General features: G+C 32.4%; 1 protein-coding gene across 2 annotated transcripts in view; it reads right to left on the bottom strand.

Annotated features, from left to right (window-relative positions):
* Nucleotides 1-465: 465 nt before the first annotated feature.
* LOC130904149 (FERM domain-containing protein 8) overlaps nucleotides 466-22,823 on the bottom strand; it is a 33,755-nt gene continuing 11,397 nt past the window's right edge. For both annotated transcript variants that reach the window (XM_057816739.1, XM_057816740.1), the window contains 3 exons: nucleotides 13,279-13,408; nucleotides 7,907-8,168; nucleotides 466-804 (listed from right to left, as the gene is read on the bottom strand). In XM_057816739.1, coding sequence (XP_057672722.1) covers nucleotides 668-804; nucleotides 7,907-8,168; nucleotides 13,279-13,408 — 529 coding nt within the window. In that variant the 3' untranslated portion in view covers nucleotides 466-667. The remainder of the gene's footprint in view (nucleotides 805-7,906; nucleotides 8,169-13,278; nucleotides 13,409-22,823) is intronic.

Here is a 22,823-nt window from a genome sequence, read left to right as displayed (position 1 = left end):
GAGATTTTTTTGTAAGTTGTTTTCAATTTTATGTCTTTTATTTGAAAAATTTAAATGGGGGACAGGCGGGTACACCTGTGGCTGCATGATTCCCTATCGTCGGCCATTTGGATGGTGAACCGGTTCACCAGGTTACAGGTAAATCGCAGAAAACCTGTAACACCGACGATCGACGAAGTGATGAGAAAGAGTTTTATCTTATGGATATGGGAGGGTTGTCGCCACTTATCAGGCAAACGTGGCTTATGGACAACAAGTTCGCCGGCAACCGCTCAGAACGACAATTAATCCGGATTCCTTTCTTTGGAGGAGTGCAGCCCTGTGGAATTAGGTACCAAGACACGTCTTTTCCGAACACTACAAACTACAGAAGGCATCTCCACACGACAAGCCACCTTCTGATGGTTGCTTTTTACATAAAAACAGAACAAGGGTTTTTATTACCGTAAAAATAAGAAAAAAATCATCATTAAATTGCACATTTAATATAGGAATTGATTTATTTAAAATACTCTGGAAATTTGACATTTAAACTGAGCTCAAACGCAATATTTCCCTTAGTTTAATCTTCATATCTGATTGGCTTTTCTTTGATACGGATTAACCAATTTTCAAAGTACGTTGCCAGCAATGTAGTTTCAAAAACTAATAAATCATCGAGAATCAGTTAATAACTGAGAGTCCATGAACCCATTTGGCCGATACATCTGCCCTCCTCGTCGAACGTAGCAAGAGTTAATTTGTTTAATTTATTATTCAGCCATGGCAAATTTGAAGGATACATTATAAAAGACGAATGTGAATCTGAAAATAAAATTATATTTAGTGTCTCCACCGTTACGTTGTTCAATATATAATAAATAAAAGACCATTTTACATAAAATTCCGCTATGATTAACATAAAATTTACGATTACTTCCTTATTCATCAAGAATTAGATGATAAACGACACTTTCTCATTTCAATTCAATGAATAAATTATACAGGTATTATACAAATTTCATTAAGCAAGAGCTATGCTCTTAATTATTTTTTTATCCAACCCTATCAAATTGTTTGTGTGTTACAAAAAATAACGTATTTTAAAGTGAATTTTGGGTAGCTAAATTATTTTGACTAAGCTATGTAGGACCAGATCAGTGCTTTTCACTTTCACAAAATTATAATTTGAGAAATGTATCCAAAATATTAGGTATGATTGATTTTTATTATCACTGTTCGTTTTTAAAATTACATATCGTCGGTTTAAATTGCAAACCATGTAGCTCCGTTTTTTTCTTATATCAACATGTTGATACCATTAGATATCTAATTTATGAACGCATATAACATAAAAACTTGTGAAGGCTCAAAAAAACCCAATACAATTTAAATGTCTAAGCCTCGTAACTTCAGCTCCTCATTTTGTTGAAAGTTAACAGCAATCCGTGTTAATTTACTTGTACTGTTTTTTTCAATTATTTTTGAAATTTAATATCTGGCCACTATTTCTAATTTTTTAATTAAAAAAAAACACGTCAAGTCTTCATTGAATTTTTTTCATCATTAAGTTTTTTGTGTCTACTTAAAATTTGGTGCTATGGAGTTACGATGTTTGCGATTTAAGCCGACGATATGGCCTTTCTCCGAAGGAAATAACATATTGTCGGGGTTCTAAGCTATACGAGTATCTTCAAAGAATGATACAATCAGCTATAAGTGATTGTAATTGCAAATAGAGAAACATAATCTCTCCACAATGGTTTCAACAAAGTTGGGTTCGCTTTTTTTGTTTTGTCTTTAATCTGAAACTCGGGTTTTTTGCATTAATCAATAACATTTCATATTAGTTTTAGATGTATTTTTAGTTTTACTTTGGTGCACGATAAGAATTGGAGATAGCGCCATTCTGCTGGTACGTATAGACTTTCTTAACTAGAGTTTCTTACTTTTCTTTTGCCGTACCTACCTTTATATATTTTTTCCTCCAACAGATTCCTATATAGAACAACTCCAAAAGCTCCACGTCCCCTAAACATTTAAGTCTTTGTACTTTCGCAACATCCCATAACTAGCTTACTGTGTATAATAAATTTCAACTAATTAGTGGCTCTTCTCCACCTTTCTTTTGCAATACCTACCCTTATATTTTTTTAGTCATTGTGTTTTTTCTTTCTTTTCTTAACTCAACTGTTTCTTACTTTTTTTGGCATATCTACCTTTATATTTTTCTTTCTCGATTGGATTTCTGTATAGCATCATCTCCAACCGCTTCACGTATTCCAATCATTTTAGTCTTTGTGTTTTTACAACATCTCATAACCAGCTCACTGTGTATAATAACTAATTAGTGGCTATTGCCCTCCCTCTTTTATTGTTAACTCAACTGTATTCTAAGAATTTTCCTTTCCTATCATCAACACTGTAGCTTCTCCATTTGATTAAGAACCCAAATTTCTCAAGCATAAACTACTACAAGTCTTATTACTGTAGTGAATTTGTTTTTCTCTTTTATCACATTGTTTAAGGCTCTTCGCTTAAATTCATACGACATTGTATGATTTTTGAGTTTCCTAAGGGTAGTAATGCAACAGTTGCGAAAAATAACATTTTTGCGCTAAGTACAATGTCGTGGTTTATTACCCATTTCTAGCTTAGTGACAGTGATTAACACTTAGTATCATCCGTCTTCATATGGTCACTTTTGAATGCAATAAACTAGTTACAAATCATTCCGTGAAACTGAGCACTTTCAGGATCATATTTACGTGACTTGTCCTTGGCGTTTTTTATTGTTTTTCCAGGTAAAAACTAATATTCAATTAACAACTAAAATAATTCTTTTTAATTAGTATAAACACTACTGTATTAGTGTGATGTGAAGTCTCAAAATAACTGTCTAACGGTAGTTTTATCTAATTATTCGTAATGTATAGTCTACAAATATTTTACTTTTCAATTTGATTGATTTATTTTATATTTATTCCAAAGTGTAACTCATAATTTGATATACGATTTGAATATTAGTGAGGTGTTTTATATAAATTCTAAAGCAACATTTAATGATTGATGGGTTTTTCAACAGTTGACCAACACTTTACGGTTAACATTAAAATCTTGATATACCCTAAATACATTAAACAGTTTGCTGTCTCAGTATGTAGTTGATAATCTTACGTTTCAAACCAATTAAAGTACTGAAAAATATTAAGGTTTTAAATATATTCGTTCTAATTTGAATTTACATTATTTTCAACTCTATACTAAAAAAACAGATAATATATATCATTGAATATTTGAGAACGTAGCTGTATGAACTGGACGTATATCGATATCTCTATAATTCTTGTTGAAGATGTACATTCATTCGGTCGTGTTAAACAAGATGTTGAATGATAAATTCTTCAATCCACTTGGTTTTTAGAAAATTATTTGGAAATTTAATACAATAAACTACCTCAACGTCGTCGTTTATTGTTACGTGACATAGAAATAATTCTTTAAATATCAAAACTCACGAAACGTTGCAATTTTATTAATTTTCTCTTTTTAAACGCCAGGTTGCTTGCAGGTGTCATGGCATTTAGTTGCGACAAACAAAAACATTGGCGCGATTGTCGTTTTGTAGCTCGGAGCAGTGTGTTCATAAAATTCTATTTCAGTAAGGTAAACCAAAAAAAATCGTTACATATTTCGGTTACTAATGATACAAGTAATATGCTCTGAATCGTTAAACATCATATCGAATCGCTGTACCTTGCAATTTTATTTTATCATATCATCGCTCCTATTATTTTAAAATAACGCAAAGTTAATTTTTTAAACACCATTTTTCAATATTTATATACGAGGTCTGGCTATTAAGTAACGAGACTGCGCGCCTAGAGGGCGCCCTAGATGAGTGAGGGAAAAAACGAGTAGTGCGTTGTGTATCTAGATATCTTGTCTATGTACATCCCAAAACACGTTTACGTCACTATTATAGTATTTGTGCAGTAACGGTTTGGAACGAACGTGTTTTTTGCCATAAACCATGTGTGACGAAAAAAAGGAGCAAGGAATAAAAATAGTCCATTTTTTGAAATGTACCTATTTCAAAAATTTAAAGCACTATTCGCATGAATTCTCTTTTGAGTCTTCTATTGACTGTAAACTATTGATTTAACTTTTGAGAAAATAATGTGTTTCCAATTCTTATTACGAGAGTTGCTACTCAAGTTTTGAAATATGACAACACTGGTGTGAATATGTCAAGTATGACATCGCCATCATCAGTCTGACATTTTCAATGGTGAATGAAATCAGAACGTGTTGTCATACAAATGCCATTTAAGTTATTTACAGATACTTGAAACATCGTGCAATGATTTTCTATGGCTTTTGAGGTGAATTAAGCCAACAGCAGTGTACCGATCAACTCTTTTGAAGATGAAGCACCATGTGGAGCCACCGTTTTTCGCTGGTTTTCCGAATTCAATCGTCGTCACACGTCGCTACAGAATTAATTTCGTGAAGGTCGTCCAAAATCGGCTGTTATGTCTATAATTTATGACAGGTGACGAATAATGGATCTATGCTTATGAACCCGAAACTAGACATCAATCGAGTGTATGGGTCTTTAAAGAAGAGCCAAATCTAACAAAAGTTGTTCGCGCATGAAGCACTTCGAAGCAAATGGTCGCGTGTTTTTCCGGAGTAACTGGACATGTCGCCATCGTTTTATTAAAGCAACGTAGAACAGTCAATTCGGGATGGTACACCAGCATTTGTTTGATCGATAAAACCAGGAAACCAATCGCAGCATACTATCATTCACCACCATGACAATACGACTTCTCACACATCGGTTCAAACAAAAACGTTTTTGAATAGTCAAAAAATCGAATTGATGGGTTATCCGCCGTACAATTCTTGTTTGGCATCCAATATTTCTTCTTATACTCGTAGATCGAAAATAAATTGCAAGGTCAACGTTTTTCTACACCTGAAGAAGCGGTTGATGCGTTCAAATCGCATGTTTTGGAGGTACCTCAATCGGAATGGAAAAAATGCTTCGGCAGTTGATTCAAACGCAAGCAAATAAGCCCATAAATCCAATTATAAATATTTTTATTTGTCTATCTCAAAACTTAAGTAGCAGCCCTCGCATAATTATATAAAGCACACATTTTGGTATTTTATTGTTAATAAGTAATTTAGTAGTCAGTTGGACCTAATCATTTGTGGAGATTCACCAAACTATAATTTATTCCATTGAATAATTACATTAGTTTACAAATTATAACTTATAGTAATATAATTTATGACTTTCTGAATAGTAACATGGCTAGTTCAAAGAATTAATTCATATCAAGGTCAAGAAATGAATTATAATGTTTATAAGTTATGTAAACCGAGAAAGAACAAGCTTTAACTTTAGAGTAGTTAAACCTTGTGAAGTTATTACTATCACGTCTGTAGAAAATACAATTAAGGAAGCTTAGAAATATTCTGAGATATAAGAGAACTACAAGTCATTATAGGAAAATAATTTTATCCAATGTTATCATCACCTACATCAATGCACTTCCGAAACTTTCTCAACCTAGAAGCTTGAAGCCATCTCTTAAAAATTCATGCATTGCTTCATCTATCTACTCCTCCAATGTGCATTTTTCTTATCACACATTGCCAAATCGCATACGTTTAAAAATATCAAAATATGTCAATCCAATTTAGAATATGAAGAACATTTTCTATTCTTAACATCGATTTCAAAAAGTATTCCCTACAATTATGAAAAACTTGGTTTAAAACAGACGTCGGATATTTAGACGATAACCACAGCAGACACTTTTATTATTTCCAAGCTACAATTTTCAGCGTTATCTTAAAATAGAAATGTTAAAACAAACAAGTGCCATTCCTTTAATGAGTCACAGTTTAACTGCAGAAAGTGAACACATCTATAAGATATTAATGCTATTTTGAGACAATATTAAAAGATATGTGACCTTAAGCTGTAATCAGTACGGGGGTGAATCAGAATCCGTATTAGAATTCATGCGTACCCTTAATGTTAACTTTCAGTACTGTTTGATTTTCGGGCAGCTGTACATATGGAGGTTTTTAATTAATGGATTGTATTATTCAATTTTTTGGGACTTTCGACGTATATTATGTGAAAATGTAGAGTCCCCGATAATGTCACATGGTCAGTGAGTTTTAAGTACCAAATAAACATTATGACATGTCCTCCTATCAAGTAAATGGAGGGTTCAGAATACAAGTGAACCAAATCCACTTTAGCTACTTTTTGAATCAAATGTATTCTGTATTCTGAAGAATGGATAGATAATGCACCAACTCCAAGTGTTGTTAATACACTTTATTTTTACATCTGCTTAAAGATCATATTGGAAAAAATATCATTTTTTAGTTGAATCGAAAAATTAATTGTCATAAAAAACTCATCATGGGTTTCATTTCCTTCAGTTTCTGTGGTACTGGGTTTGATTATTTTTCTGATACCATGGAAGGTTTCTGAAGTATATATAGGGGCTGTATAAGGGAGAATGGGCAAAATGTTCTCGTTTTTTTTAAAGTTATTTATCTTCTGGTTGAGTAAAGCTTACCCTGATGTACAGTCAACAAGTTTTGCACTTCCACGGGTCTCCCTGACCTACATGTTAGTGATTCTTTTTGAGATTTCCAAGGTTCGCAGCCTTGAAATTTCACTGGAAGTTTCATGTATTTTTATTTGGAAATTTCCTCTCTCAAACCTCATCCACAGTAGCTTAAGACAATTTATTTTCCTGCCTTTAGCGTCCTTTTTCCTGTTTGTGATTGAATCATCGAGCTCAAAAACTCTTCTTGTATTTTTACAACTTCAAACTGAAGCTTTTTCACTATTGCAGCTTTAGTGATTTTGTACCAGTCCCCAGGCACATCGATAGTCTCATGTTTTTTGCTTGCTCTGTCTATTATACCAAATTCAGTATTATTGGAAAGGAATAAGTGACCTGGGATCAAAGTTTCATATCAATTATTCCCGCATTCAATAGAGGGTCTTGAACAATTTTCGGTAGAGTAAGGATAGTTTTTATATTCTGATTCCTCCCAGTGCATGAACGAAATGTTTGAACGCCCTGGCATGTTGATACAAATATTTTCTAAGGCATGAAACTGGATCTTCCCAACCCCATCCACTAGTAGACTTATCCTTTATATGTATATAGGCAGTGCTGTTATAAGAACAATGGATTTATCTTACGGTAGTCTATTGAAGTTGTAAGTTTGGGAAAAGGCAATGCCTTTTGAAGATCAAAAATGCAAACATATTTTTTATCCTACGGCAATTTTTGTCAGTTCTGCGCGGGCTTCAGCTGCTCAACTTAAGTGTAATTCTCTTTCTGTCTTCATATCGGCTTTGAGTCTTTTTCTTACTACCGTTGCTGAAATTTTACATAGTTGATGCATTTTATAGCGTTGCTAACTCAAAAAGTAGACTTAATCTGCTTGTATTCTGGACCCACCAAACAGAGATCGATTTTATGAAAATGCAAAGTTATTCCTTTATTGTTTTTTATTTAGAGCAAGAAAACTGTATAAAAATCCCAGTGTCGAAAGGAATCCCAATCAAGCTGCATCTATAGCACGAAATCATGCTAAAGCAAATCAAGACTGAATTCAGTCCGTTGAAACAATACCACTTGGTTGATTTTTTATCCGTTCTTTGATTTGGAATGTGTCATTATTAGACATTATCTCTAAGTTTCAATAATTGTAAATAAAATAATTTAAAATATAATTGTCTCCAAAAACATTTTTATGTAGGATCCGTAATGGTATTAAAAATAAATCGGGAAAAAGTTAAAAGACTAGAATAGATTCAAAAATAATTATTTTTTTATATCTCTAATAGTATTAAAATAGATATATACCATACCTTTTTCCATGTGCAATTGTTCCAAAGGTTTATTCACTTCATCGGGTATTTTTAATTTGAATTGTTCGTTAAATGTAGTTATTAATGCATCCATCAAACTAGCTTGTCTCGAAAAGATTTGTAAAATTTTTGATACCGACGTACCATTTTCTATTATTGTAAATTGAATAAATATACACGGCAAGCAATTCAAATCGTCTTCTTTGGAAGGTCTGGCATATTCCCAACTAAACTCCTCAAATTTTAAACCCAGTAATAATACCTTAAACGTTCACTACGTCAATCCACGTAAATTATTCTCGTAAACCTAATTTAATATTCAAATATATAGGGTGTCCCGCATAAGAACGGACAAAGAGGAAAAGCGTGTAGTGGATCAATTTATCTCTACAGGGTATTAAAAAAAGGTGATCCCGTCTCTAGGATAGATAGAAAACCGAAAAATATTTGGGGTTTGCTCAATGAAAAGTTTTCGTAACGTCATCCGTATTCAAGATAAAGGACGTTGTAGGAAGAAAAATTATACACATTTCTCACGATTTTACCGCAACTACTGGCAACATTGTATTAAAATTTTATACGAATATGTTTTGGAATCTGATACATCCGATGAATTTGTTTTTATGTCTGACTCTCATAGAGGGCGCTAGTTACACGGTTCGTACCAAGTGGTATTGAACATAATTTATTCAATATTAGATTTTTTAAGCAAAATTTCAGGTGAACTTTTGCATTTTTTCTTCAACGCCCTTTACCTTGAATACGAATGGCGTTACGAAAATTTTTTACTGAACAAACCCTAAATATTTTTCAGTTTTCTATCTATCCTAGAGACAGGATCACCTTTTTTGAAACACCCTGTACATCAAGTTCCATCTCTGGGGAGCTATAGTAGTCCAAAATGTTAAAAAAAAAATAAAATTTCTTTGCAGCCCTTTAACTTAACAATATCCAATTTGGTACACTGTTAAAATTGGTAAATAGAAACCGATCGTATCATTTTGAGGGATTAATTAGGGATGATCTAACCTTAAAAAGAAGTTCTTTATCTGTTAGATGATTTAAAAAAATTTATTTCCATATCATGCATAATTTAACTCTGAAGCGTTTTTAACTAGTGTTATTTCTCATAAATATTTGTTACAAAAAAAGTTCGTTATGAATTTATACATCAAATTTGACAATTTGTAATCCAGTTCAGTTCTAGTAATCAAAAGCGAACATTTGGATATGTTATTGTTGTTAGGTTTTTGTGAAGGAAACTGTAGAAGAAGCGTGGAAGAATATCGAAGAAGGTTTCCTAATTGAGTGGTTCCACACAGAGAAACATTTTCTATTGTCAAAAGACGGGTATTAACACTAGAACTTTATCTAGAGAGAATGGCATATCAAGATCATCAATATAGCGATCTTTTAGACGTAATTTACTCCATATTATGCTCAAAACGTGCAAGAATTGTTATCTTAAGACTTGATTTAGGGAGTTAATATCTGTCAATTTATGATGGGAAAAATATGCTAACTATCATGAGTATTCAGTTGAAAACTCTCATATAATAATATAAACTCAGCGATATTTCCAACGTAATTTTAAAATTAATATTTGCATCAGTTCTTTCGCTTATTATTTGACTGGACCAGTTGTTTCACTAAACTGGCTAATTGGCGTAACTTATTTGGAGTTTCCCGAAAATACTCTCCCTGACTTGCAATTACGATTGAGATTGGAACATTGATTTATGCACGATGAAGCATCACCTTATTTTAGTGTTTGGTAAGAGATTTTTTAAACCCCCAATATACAAATAAGTGGATTGGATAAGGAAATAATTGTCCTCAAGATTGGCCTTCCCGATTATTTAGACCTCAATCAAGGTAAATAGTTATTTTGGGAGACGTTGAAGGAGTCTCTTTATTCTTCTCAAGTTGATTCCCAAAAAGAATTGTGTTCATCCAATTACAAATAAATGCAGTGTAATAAGAAATGATTATCAGCTAGTTGTCAGAGTCGAGTTACATTTTCGGCGGAAAATAATTTTGTGTATTAGAGAGAATAATGATCATTTTCATCAATTTCTTCAGATTATAAATGTTCAAACTCTTTTCATAATATTATTGATTTGTTTTTGCATTTAATTGTTCCCATTAATATATATCTATAAATTTGTTCAATCTTATATGAAATTAATACAAATTAGTGCAAATAATATTTTTTTTCTTCAAATCAACTAAAATTACGAGAGTAAAAAATTTAGAATTAAATTATTTGGTGTAAAAATAAAATATTTTAAATCCACTGGCAGATAAAAAGCATCTGTGAAATTTTAGAGATAGCTTACCCCTAATTACTCCTCAGAATGGTTCGATTGCCTTCTACCATACAGTGTACCAAATTTGGACTGCAAAATAATTTTGGTACGTATATAGGCCCTATAACTCCTCGGGGATACAACTTAGTATAAAAATAAATTGCCCTCAATCGTCATATTTCGGACATCCTGTATATCACAGTTTATCTAAAAATCTATGATAGATAATAATCTTGGATGCTTATTACTAAGAAAACACATACACATTGTATGCAAAACGTACCATCCTCAATCTTCTAATCCCTATTGCAAGATATTTTATATACGAGGGTAATTCTGTATGTTCTGATATAAAATCAATAGAACTGGCAACAGTATTTATTAATACCACCATGTTTGAGTGATGAGCTTTGATTGAAATTGAATCGACTTAATTATACATGTTGTCACTCCAACAACTAAAATGTGAATAATTGTCTCATACGAGCTATTGATTTTTCAGATTCTATAGCTGTTAATTTTTAGACTGTGTTCGATCAATCAACCATAATTTTTTTATGAACCAGTATATAATAATAGGTAAGTTGTAATTAATGTAAATGACAAACATTTAGTATCCAAATCGGTCTTGCCCTATAAAGGGTTAAACTAAGAAAGGAGACGTCCGCATGCGTTGAGTTGGCGCATCTCTGGTCACGTGCGTGAAATTGTATCATTATTGCGATAGTCGAAAACAGAGGCATGTCAGCTCCGCTATCAGATTATACCAATAGGTAGACTTCCGTAAATAGAGCGAGGTACTTTGATTCGTTAGCCAATAAACTGATACCAGGGATCAATTGAAACGCCGTGATCTACTCAAAGATGATTTTGTTGTTATAAGACAATGCTTGGCCGAATTTCGACCATCACACCATAGAAATAATCAATAGGTTAAGCTTTGAAGTCCTGGAACTCCCTTCCTCAGACTCTTATTTTTTTGCCTCGAACACTTTGACAGATCGTAGATATGACTCGGGCGTGAGCGTTGCAGATGCGGTGCGGCTTATGACCCACCGAAAACCTTTCATCGAGATTACATACTGGAGCTTGTGGCTTGGTGGACCAGGTACATTGCTGAGTGTAGAAATTATATCGGAAAATAAATAATTGTAAATTTCTTTAGTATTTCTTATACCCTTTCATATGTTTCTGTTGCTAAATTTATTTTCAGGTGTCTTCTGATTGAAAATTAATTTTTAAAACAGGACGTTTAGATCTATTTCGGTCTTTATTAAAATAAATCTTGACATTAAAAAATTGCATAAATCTATTAATCAATAGATCACTCATAACATAAATATCAAAATAAAAATTTTAAGTATAGAAAATAATTTTTACTTAGTGGTTATATTTCAAAAATGAGTACTTAGTAGTATCAATTGAATTATTCGAGTAGTAGAAATTTATATAGTTTTTCCATCATTGACAGCTTTCTCTTGCCTATGTATGCGAACTATTTCTAAAAACTCTGTTTTTTTAATTTGATTTCATTTTAAGAAAATTTTAAATTTCATAAATGAAAGATTGTTTTTCTTATATTTCATGATTTATTAATGCAGATTCATTTTTTATAATATTGATGACTTTTTAATAGGTCATAAACAGCGTCACAAGGTACTTTATATATAATAATAATTCTTAGTTTTTTTAGGTGTTTTAAATCTAAATTAATGAAATATTTCGATAATGCGTTATGCCCTTTATGATTTATAAATACGATGGCTGCTACTTAAGTTATGACGTATGGCAATACTGATGTGATTATGTCAAATTTGACATTACCATCATAATCAATCATAAAGTTTGACATGAAGCACTACCGTGTTTCCCTGGTTTTCCGAATACAGAATGAATTTGTCATGTGACGTCTATAAGATCGTGACAGGCGAAGAATCATGGATCTATCAATATGAACACGAAACAACAATCGACTGTGTGAGTCTTTCATGACGAATCAAATCCAAAAAAAGTTGTTAGCGCACGAAGCACTTCGGAGCAAATTGGTGCCTAGCTTTTCGAAACAAGTGGACATGTCGCACCCGTTCCATTAGAATAACGTAGAATGATCAATTTTGAATGGTACACCAGCATTTGTTTCCCATAAGTGCTCGAAACAATCAGGAAAACCAATCACATATGACAAATCATTCTCCACTACGACAATGCGAGCTCTCACACATAGATTCAAACAAAAACTTTTTTAAACAGACAAATCTGCTGTTTGGCATCCAATTATTTATTGTTATTCCCGCAAATCAAAAATAAATTGCGAGGTCAACGTTTTTCTTCACTTGAAGAAGCGTTTGATTTGATTCAAATAACATATTTTGAAGATACTTCAATCGGAATCGAGAAAATGCTTCGACAATTTTTTTAAAAAGTGAATGGATCTTTATGGAGAATATTTTGAAAAACAATTAGCCTATTAATCTAATTATAAATATATGTTTTTATTTGTCTGTCTCAGAACTTAAGTATAAGCAACCCTTGTATCATATTTATTGGAATAATTGGATAGTTGTTAGAGAAGTCCTTGAACGTATGTGAAAAAAAAAATGTTTTATGCTTTGATATTCAATCTCTGTTTCGTTCTGTAATTGAAAGTATCCTTTTATCCTTTTCTTGAATATGTTATTTGTCAATTTATTGAAATTGATAATTTTGTTTTATAAATGTTAATGCAACTACGAGTTATTAAATTGATGATATTTATTTTGACATTCATGTTTTAGGTGATCTATTGATTAATATAATTATGCCAAAATCATAATGTCACCTGTTAATGTTAAAATCATATTTTGGTAAAGACCAAAATAGGTCGAAAATAATTTTCAATCAGAAGAGACCTGAAATCAAGACAATTTAGCAACAAAAAAGTATTAGTTTAATTTAGTAAAATTGTAGAACGGAAAGTAATTTTGAACTCAAACTCGTATATCCACTGTAAAACATTTTTAAAATGTGAAAGTATCTAAAAATCTGATTTAATTGCAATCCCACCGAAATTAAGGGAATACTCACACATTTTATATCGTCAATTATATAAAGACCTTTGGAATTTATTCCTACTAATACCGGTTGGTCTTGATGGGTCATTAACGAAATCAAACCGGTTACAGGTTGCTCTATTTGACCTTCAAAAAACGCCGATCTAAAAATAAAAAAATAAATTGGAAACAAAAAATAGATTTGCATTTTTTTGTTATAATAAGAAACTCGTAATTATATTTTGGTTGGATGCATCCGTCTTCAAAGAGAATTGACGCATCACATTTGCAGCTAATGTCAAAATATCTGCTACTTTCAGTGAAAATGAAAAACTTTTAAGCCATATAAATGTGGAAGTGAATCATACTACCAATAATATAAGAAGAAATTAGAAAATAATATTCAACATTTCAAAAAAATTGAATATTTCGAAAAAATTCACTTAATCGAAACGAAGAGAAAGTGGGTTGTTTACTTAGAAAGCATTAGATAAGTGGAAAATTATACCAAAATGACAACTCAATCAGTGGCGTAGAATTTGAAAAAAGTAGATATTCCTGCTTCTTGCTGACGTAAAATATTATTTGAAGGTAAGTAAGACATAAATAAAAAAAAAACATTTACATAAAATATTTATTAGTAGTTGATCAAGATTAACTAAAATTTTATAAATTACCTCTACGAGGGTGACGCTATATATTTTGACATACAAGAAAAGTAACCTTTTTATGAAAATAACTTTTTGTAACACTCAACTTAGAAGCTTGAAGCCAGTCATAATTTGGAATACTCTCAAAAAATTGATAATTTCTTCATCTATCTCATCCTCCTTAGTGAAACGTCAGAAATCACACCTGGCCAAATCAAGTGAAAAGGATGGATGCTCGATAAGTGTTACATTATTCCGATTCAACTGTCTACCGTGCAGTTGACTGACTAAAGATCCCGCAGGAAAACATTTTGGTATGCACCAGTTTGTTCTAACTGTAAGTTACATAACTTTCTTTGCTTTATCGCATTCGTTGGTATTGGTTAAATTTCGTGAATTCGCACACGACTCTCCTGGCAGACTGATATACCAAAAAATTGTATGTATGTTTCAACAATATTTCAGGAAAATACAATGTCCACCATAATTCAACATTTCTAACTTTGCGAAGCACCCAAATAGCAACAATTATTTTTTCACGTGTTAAATTTAATTTACTGTTGCGGATTCAAAACCAAGAGTTGCCTCAATCGAATGAAAGGCACATCTTGGATCTCCCTCGATCATATGTCTCACTCTTTCAATTTATCCAATAGCACCTGAAAACCAGAGCTTATCATCACCAAGCAATATTAAATTCACTTTACCAGATCGTAAGGGATTTTCATTACAAAATGCGCGAGGACTTTTTTCACTTTAACCGACCTTAAACTTACACTCAAATTCATATTGTGATAGTAAATGACTCCATCGCAGTCAGAGCTTACTATTTGAAAAAGGAGGTAATTCAAAATACAATATAGCCAGCTTTCACTCCTTTAATTTCGATGCATCTCTAAATATGCAGGGTGACTCTCGTATGATGTCGGAAACTGCTTGCATGATTTTTATTAATTTTGGTTTTGTAATATTACCAATATTAGGATGGCTGATCTCTTTGCTCCTCCCCTGATCCACTCACAATAGGAAATTGGCAAAGGTATCATTTTTTTTTTCATAGGTATTATGACATTTCTAATGTGTATAGAAACTAAGATTGTTCAACCTACTTATTCACTGCGCATTGTCCGAAGAAAATCAATTATCAAGCAATTGTTCTTTAAGTTCTATAAGATACTCCAGATTTGTCTATTGTATCCACATATCTCTTTGAGAATATTCTTCGGAGTCAACTCTCTTAAATGCAAATATTTAATCACTGCGAGTTGTTTGACACGATCTCTTTTGATACTGATAGTAGTTTCTGCGCTCTAACAGGTTAAGAGTTATCAGCTTCTAGCGTGATTCTATTCATAATAGGTTTCAATGATGATAAATAATTTTTTTGATTTATAAAAAGGGTCAAGAGAGGAGCGAAGGAATCAGCCCCCTTATAATGATATTTAATTATTGTTTGATATTTCTTTTTGTGTAAGGTTTCTATACCAAATTGTATTAATTTCAAATTTATAGTTAAGATGTTTATTTATATAGCTACGATTGAATAATTTTTAGATTCTTACAAAAGTTTCATAACAAAGTCACTTAATTCATAAACAAGCTTAGAGAAAATGATGTATTAAATGATTTTTTGTGAATTAAGTCGCAGAAAACTTACATTAAATGAAAGTAAATCTTATATTAAAAAAATATTTTCAAGCCTTTTCATCCCTCAATACTCAGTTCTTATTATCTTTGTATGTTTTGTACTATAAACAGAATTTTTCAAATAATCCCACAGAAACTAGAATAAAGTATTCATGTCATGAATAGTTAAGTCCATTCGATAAAATTGCATATATACGTTTAGGAAGAATTTGGGTATGGCCATAGTGAAGTTCATAGTGAAGTGGAGCTTCATAATATTGCGGTGAATATTTCTATTAAAAGGCAACTGAAAATACCTCTTTAAACTTGGAAATAACTATTTACTTCAATAATTTTTCCTCAATTATTTTGTCGCCTATTATTCCAGCTCATAAAGCAAGTTCTTGTGAATTTTAGGAGTAGATTCTTTCGAAGGCATTTTCATTCTAATAATTAAATTTCCTTACCAAATCCTTTCAATCTTTATTCTTTTTCGTTCAAGTCACAGCATCGTTGTTGTTTTTTAAATTGGATTTTTTGTATTTCTTGGTCGACCAAAAGTACAACCTTGCCGTCAAGGAAGTTGTATAATCATTTTTATATCTTTTTGTTCATACACCTCTTAAATAAATAAGACTTGAATCCAATACAACCGGCATTTTTTGTCGGAAAAATTGAACCAATCTAACGAATTGCTGACGTGGGCTAAACACATACTTCTGCCGTAAGTTTTTTGTGTGATTTGCCCGTTTGATCGATTTTAGACCTTATTATTTCCAAATTTATTACGAAGTTGCTTCTTAAAGAGTTGCTGCTACTGAAATAAGGGCGAAATTTCCTTCCGGCAACGTGGCTTTGTCGGATTTTTTCTACGATGCGTAATGTAGGGAAGCGATAATTATACGCAAGAATATTGGACATTTGGGGGAAATGAGCAGGATTCAGACTAAAGCTCTTTTCATTTAATGAAAAGTTTGTCAGCTCCCACTGGGTAATCATATTGCATCCTTTAAAAAAATTCACTCATTTTTGATAAACTTAAACGCAATAGTGGAAATTAATGTCTAAAAATCTCCTGTAATTTAAGCACAAAATAAATAAAAGTGCTCTAAATTTTGTAAATTAGTTAAAAGCTCACTTGCACACTTATTCACAGAAAAAAACTGTAAAAATAGTCAGTTTCAGTTGTTCTAGTTTCACTGAAACAGATTTACTAAGTATCTATGAAGTTCTCTTAGCACCATAAACCAAAAAAAACAATACGAAACAACTCTAGAGTCGTAAAAACCTAGAAAAGCTAACAAGGATATGTACGAGAAAATCATTTGTTTATTCCACGGCCGCTAGTTTGAATGCGTGCATCGAGCGCACGGTGGTTCGAGCACAAAAATAATATAGGAGGGTGCATCAAGCGCACCTAATCTAACATAACCTTACCTAATCTAACCTAACCTAACCTAAACATTCTTAAATAAAAAGTCTTCTTGTAGAGAATTCGAAATACCAAAAATGCACGCATTCTTAGAAAAAATAATTTTTTCTAGCAATTTTTATATTTGCTCATTTTGAAAAAGCTTAGATGCTGATGGATTTTCGTTTTGTCTTAATGATAATAATTATTCAAAAGTTCGTTTGTTTGTCCATCTCTAGAACTCACTTCGGCAGATCAAATTTTCTCTGCGCTCGTCGAACGATCTTTCGGATTCGACTAGAGGCACGGAATGTTTTCTAAATGTGCCTGTGCGCTCGATGCACGTGCGCTCCTCGCACCCCACCTCTAGTTTGACGTAGATCAGCTGTTTTCTTAGATTGCCTAATTATTGCATTGTCAATAATTTAAATTAAATCTGATCTCTCAAAGTCGGACAACATCGGTCAAGTCAATTACAAACATACAAACATATAGGTGAAACTAAACTAATAAAGGCGTGTTTAATCTATAGTTCGAACTTTAGTTTTTTTTTAAAGGTGTGGAAATACTTTTACGTACAACGTACAATGTGTGGAACTGGCTCGTTTCTCGTTTCTGAGAAGATCCTAGCTACTAAAACCACACCTCTTTCTGCCTTCCACCTTTTAAAACCTTTAGGTTCAAACGTTAGTGTAATCTTCAATTTTACCCTTAGTTGTAAAATTGCACCCTAGAATTCACTGTGTATTATACTATTTAAGTCATAGCATCCGTCATAAATAATAAACTGAGTTTACTTGATCAAATATAACAAATACAGAAATAGGTATTTATGCAACAAGTGAGTAAAGTAATACTTTTTTTCACGAGTAGGACGGCAATTCCTAAAAGTTATTTTACTCACGAGTATCTACGTCCGTAGACTTAAAAAAATTCGACAAAACTTTAATCAATTTTTATTTTATAATAGTATTTTTAAAAGTACAACTATGGGCATTATTAATTTGAAGTGAAGGAGAAGTTACCTTACTATTGGTACTTGAATTGGCAACATTTAACGAGTTCAAAGAAATAACATCGTCTTTAGTTGTTGTAATTAGTACTTATTGGATTGTTGGTAGGATCGTGAACGTTTACAATGATGCTTGAAGTCGAACTAGTTGTTCCCGTTAAAATTTTTACTGCGGAATCCATTTTGTTTTTTATTGAGTCGTCTACGTAACCCTCGGCAACTATGTTGGATTTCCACCCCCCGTGTTTCTTTAGTTGAATTATATCACCACCAGAATCCACTAATAGAGACGCCGAAGAGCGTCGAAATATATGCCCAGTGTAGTTTTTTGGATTAGGTAAATTCAAATATTTTGCAATAAGCTAGGGCATTTTTGAATAGGTATTACCTACAACTTGGGATCAGGTACTGTGATAATTAAAACATTTTTTATTTGTATAATTCCTCCCTCCGCAAAGCTCCTGCGATTCCGAATATTAAAGCAATTTGAAAGATGTTACAAATAATACAAATTTTTTGCTGTCATACCTTAAGTATGAGAAAATGATCGTCTGGAGCTTGCAACAGAAACTTATTAATTTCTTCAAGGGTAAATGTTTTCAATTTTTTTTCAATTTTGAATAAGTCTACTAAAGTGTTGAAGACTTCCAGATTATGGATTTAGTTTCAAAGTAGCACTCTTTCTGTGAAGCTGTTTATGCCATTTTTAGTACGCCACTCCATAAAAGAATTAAATTCCTGTGAATATTGTGCTCTGGATTGCTCAGGGAGAAGGTTCATAGACGCTGCAGTTGCCGATTCAACAACTCCTTTTAATTAGACACAAAACGGAATTCCTTGAACAAATATCAAGAACTAAGAGTGTGACAGTTTATTTTTTTCCAAAATAATTATCGATTGTAAAATAATAATCTTTTAATATGAAGTTTTTTGGCAAAAATGCAAAATAAATTCAGTCGATTAGATAGTACGATCAAAATCCATGGTACGCTTATGATCGCTATAGAAGGTAGAATACACATCGAACATCTAACTAAAGAGGACTGTGAAGCATTCCACGCGTTGCTACGAATATATAAACGCTTACTAGACCGGTTAGGAGGTCAATCAATAGGATTTCGCCAGTTGATTCTATACATATAAATGGCTTTAAAATACATTAGAATATAAAGTAGTTAAGAAGCGTAATAAATTAGCCAAAATAAGCAGTGTTGTGGTAGTATACGTGTTAAAATAAAAATTTAAAAGAAATGAATATTAAATATACTCTATCAAATTTTTCGTTACCCTGACATCATAACAGTAAACTTGAAGGAAAACACACTATATAAGTTCTATCTTTTTCTACAGGTAGTAGATGCCTGTTTATGATCATGTTAAAAGGAGAAAACGACAAACAATAATCATTAACGTATTCTATTCATAAAGATCACGGTCTTACATACAGGTCTGGAAACAAAGGTAGCACTTAATTACCTCACTCTGTGGCCGCGACGTCGGCGTTGGTGTCAAATTGTTTTAACCTCATAATAATAGTTATTATTATTTATATAAGTAATGAAATTGTTATAAATAAAACTAGTTCATATGGAAACTAATTATATAAAAGTAGTTGATTCAGAACAAATAATTATAGTTGTTAAAATGCTGTCAAAATTTTCATCTCTGCGCTACCCCACGATCTTAGATCTAGCTTTTCCCTACCCACATCCGTCTCTAGCACCTCTAGAATCCGGACAATGAGAGAACCAAGTTGCTGTATATAAATTGGGCTTCAGACCTCTAGTAAGACCATGATAAAGATTCATTTCAACATATTGACACTGTCATTTGTAATAATCGAGTTTTTGACAGTCCGATATGAGGAAGGTTCATTGTTTGCTATTTTTGTTCATTGTAAATTATTGTTTTCGAGATTGAATCCCAAAATTGTAGAGTGATTCATATTGTAGGGTGAGTTTATTGAGTGATGAAATTAGTGTGTGTACCCTGTTGAATTTTTAAATACCGACAAAAAAATATTCAGTATTAGTTTATAAAAAAGTGGGTTCTAACACAATCTGTTTGATTTTTTAGAAGTTTAGAAAAATCTCTTTTATTACTCACTCTCAAAAGATAACACGTTCAGATAGTTTCATAAAAATTGAGAAAATCCTTATGTGTCTTTTTTGTATATCTATTCTACTATTCGTTTATCATCATTTTATGAACAAATTTTCATTAATTTGACTGCTCAAATTTCATCGATAAAGGGTTCGATACAAAATAAAACGTCAGCGTGTATCATTAAACTTGAAGGTATCGGCAAGGCTGTAATTTATATTTTTATCTAACAGTAGATAATAGATAAGATCAAAAATGACGCTGCTGCGTCATTGACAACAGCGCCATCTTCTTCTTCGCATGCTGTGACAGTGACAGTTGTCGATTGTTGGCTACCATATTAAGTATCGTATTGATAATCATAATTTTATTCACTGCAACGCGGCTTACATAGAAATAATGGTCATAAATAAAAAAAAACTATGATTCTTTTTCAATATATTCTCCCTGTAATTTCAACGTCTGACTAAAGTTTCTATGCCACTCTAAATATATGATGCATCCTTAGAGTCAATATGTTCATACATCGGCTGCTTGATTTCATCTTTGCTGTTAAATCTTTTACTCCATAAGATTTCAGATTTGCGAACAAAAATTAGTCGAATAGGACCAGATCCGATCTATATGTGGTGTGTTCAATCTCTGTGAAGCCACATTCGTGTACAGTAGCGTTGTCAAGCGAAGCTGTAGAAACTGGAGCATTGTCATGAGGCAAGCACACACCTCTGCAGGTTCTGCCGTGCTTTTTTTCGATAATTTTTTTGATCTCATCTAGATATCAGATCCATAGTAAAAGACCATAGTTTTATTACACGTTACAATTGTTCGGATTAAGCTTGAGAAAGGTCTAAATGTCGTCGGCAACATTCTACTGTTGTGGACGACACTACTGAGGGTTCGAAGCACAATTTTTGTCATATTGAAATGCACATGCCCACGGGAGAAGAATGGAAGAGAGTAGACTATCACGCATCGTACTTGAAGGGAAACCAATAGGGAAAAGACAACCCGGATGACCACCTAAGAGATGTATAGACAGCTGGCAGTTCACCTCCCAGAATCTGATACAGAAGAACCTGCAAAACTAACCGATCATGAGATCTTAAAAATGAAGAAGAAGATATGCTTATGTAGAATCCTTAGAACAATTGTGTTGGAAATGTTAGTCTTTGCTGAGATTTTTTTTTGTTTTCAGACGCCAATTACTTATAACAATTTTTTTCACTATTTTAATGTTTACTGGAGTAGTCACCGTCAAAGGACATCCCTCACGTGGGTCATCTTTCAATGAATCTCGTCCCCAGCGGAACAACTGAGACCAATTTTATTTCTGTTTCTGATTTGTGTTGGTGTTAATCCTTCTTTAGTCAAAAATTTTATAACAGCGTGAAACTCAATTTACGACATTTTTCACAACTTGACTGAGTGGTCGTTCCAGCTCTACTGTAATAAAATAAATGTATCCTAGCAGCAAATTTTGTATAAAGCTTGTTGAAACTTGTCACTGACTCGTGAATAAGGTTTTTGCAAACACACCCTATTTACCATATGAGGCCAAGAGCTCGTGGATCGCACTACATAGCTACACCTTAGAATAGTTTGTAGCTACGATGTTGTGCACAGACCTATGCTTCTACTTCCTATTCTTTTGTGTTACATTATCAAGTGAAGAAGATCGTATTTAATAGGGTTGCGCACTACATGCGTATTCTAATTTACGTCCACAGAAAGGATATAACATCGTACTATTCTCATACGAAGATCAAGGTTAAAATTGTGGTTGCAAAGGATTGTAAAACTTGCTCGCAAATCCACGACTAGATCGCATTAATTGTTTATTACTATTTCAATCTACGAGTACGTAATTTGGAGAACTGATCATAGTTACGTAGTGTAAATAAACGATTATTCGCTTAGTGGCTCATTTTTTAAGCTTTAGTCCGTAATTCTGGACTATAACAAGACTGTCTAGGAGTCTCTGTAATTATAAATAGTTATAAGAAGAGTATCATCAGCGTAGCCTATGTTATTGACACGTTTTCCAATAATCAAGACACGTTTATAAGCGTTCTCTAAAACTTCATCGAATATTTCTTCAGATTACAAATTAGAGAGGAATTGAGATACAATTCACCCTTATCTTACTCTTCTTCTTATTTCAATAACACCATGTATCAGGTAATATTTGTCAGTATTATATATACTGTAGGGTTTCGTGAAGCAGAGAACAGAATTTTTCTGTATTATTACAGAAGGCATTTTCACGTTTATTTTCTATTTTTTATATTTTTAAATGCAGTATTTATCATCGATACTCGTAAGTTTTGAAGTTTGTAATAAACATTGTTTCAATTTCTTCGTTGATCTTCCATATAATTACAGCTGTGAATTGCAGTAATTAGGAGAATTGATCGGAGTTACGGAGCGATTATATACTTGGCGACGTGGTTTAATCACTACTATTTTCATGGGATCCAAAAAACTTTGCCGCGCATTGCCAATATAGTTAGATCAAGGTTATTTAAAATTGTATTAAGTTTAGAAAGCAAAACCTCTGAATAGACTGGAAACGAAGAAAAGCGTTTCGGAACAGTATTGACGAGACTTCGAACAAACACTTGGTAGATGCCACTGATTTTAAAAAGGTAATATTTTTACCTTAGATGGCTTTCATACAAAATACTTGCTTGAGTGAATAAGCTATTTTTCAATGTTGAAGTTGCTTAAATCTTCTCTACTATCAAGGAAATTAACACTAATATTATATAAAACAATAA

Source organism: Diorhabda carinulata, chromosome 2 (assembly GCF_026250575.1).
Source record: "Diorhabda carinulata isolate Delta chromosome 2, icDioCari1.1, whole genome shotgun sequence".
NCBI lineage: Eukaryota > Metazoa > Arthropoda > Insecta > Coleoptera > Chrysomelidae > Diorhabda > Diorhabda carinulata.
Note: the sequence above shows the minus strand (reverse complement) of the source record. Positions and strands in the feature narration are given on the sequence as shown.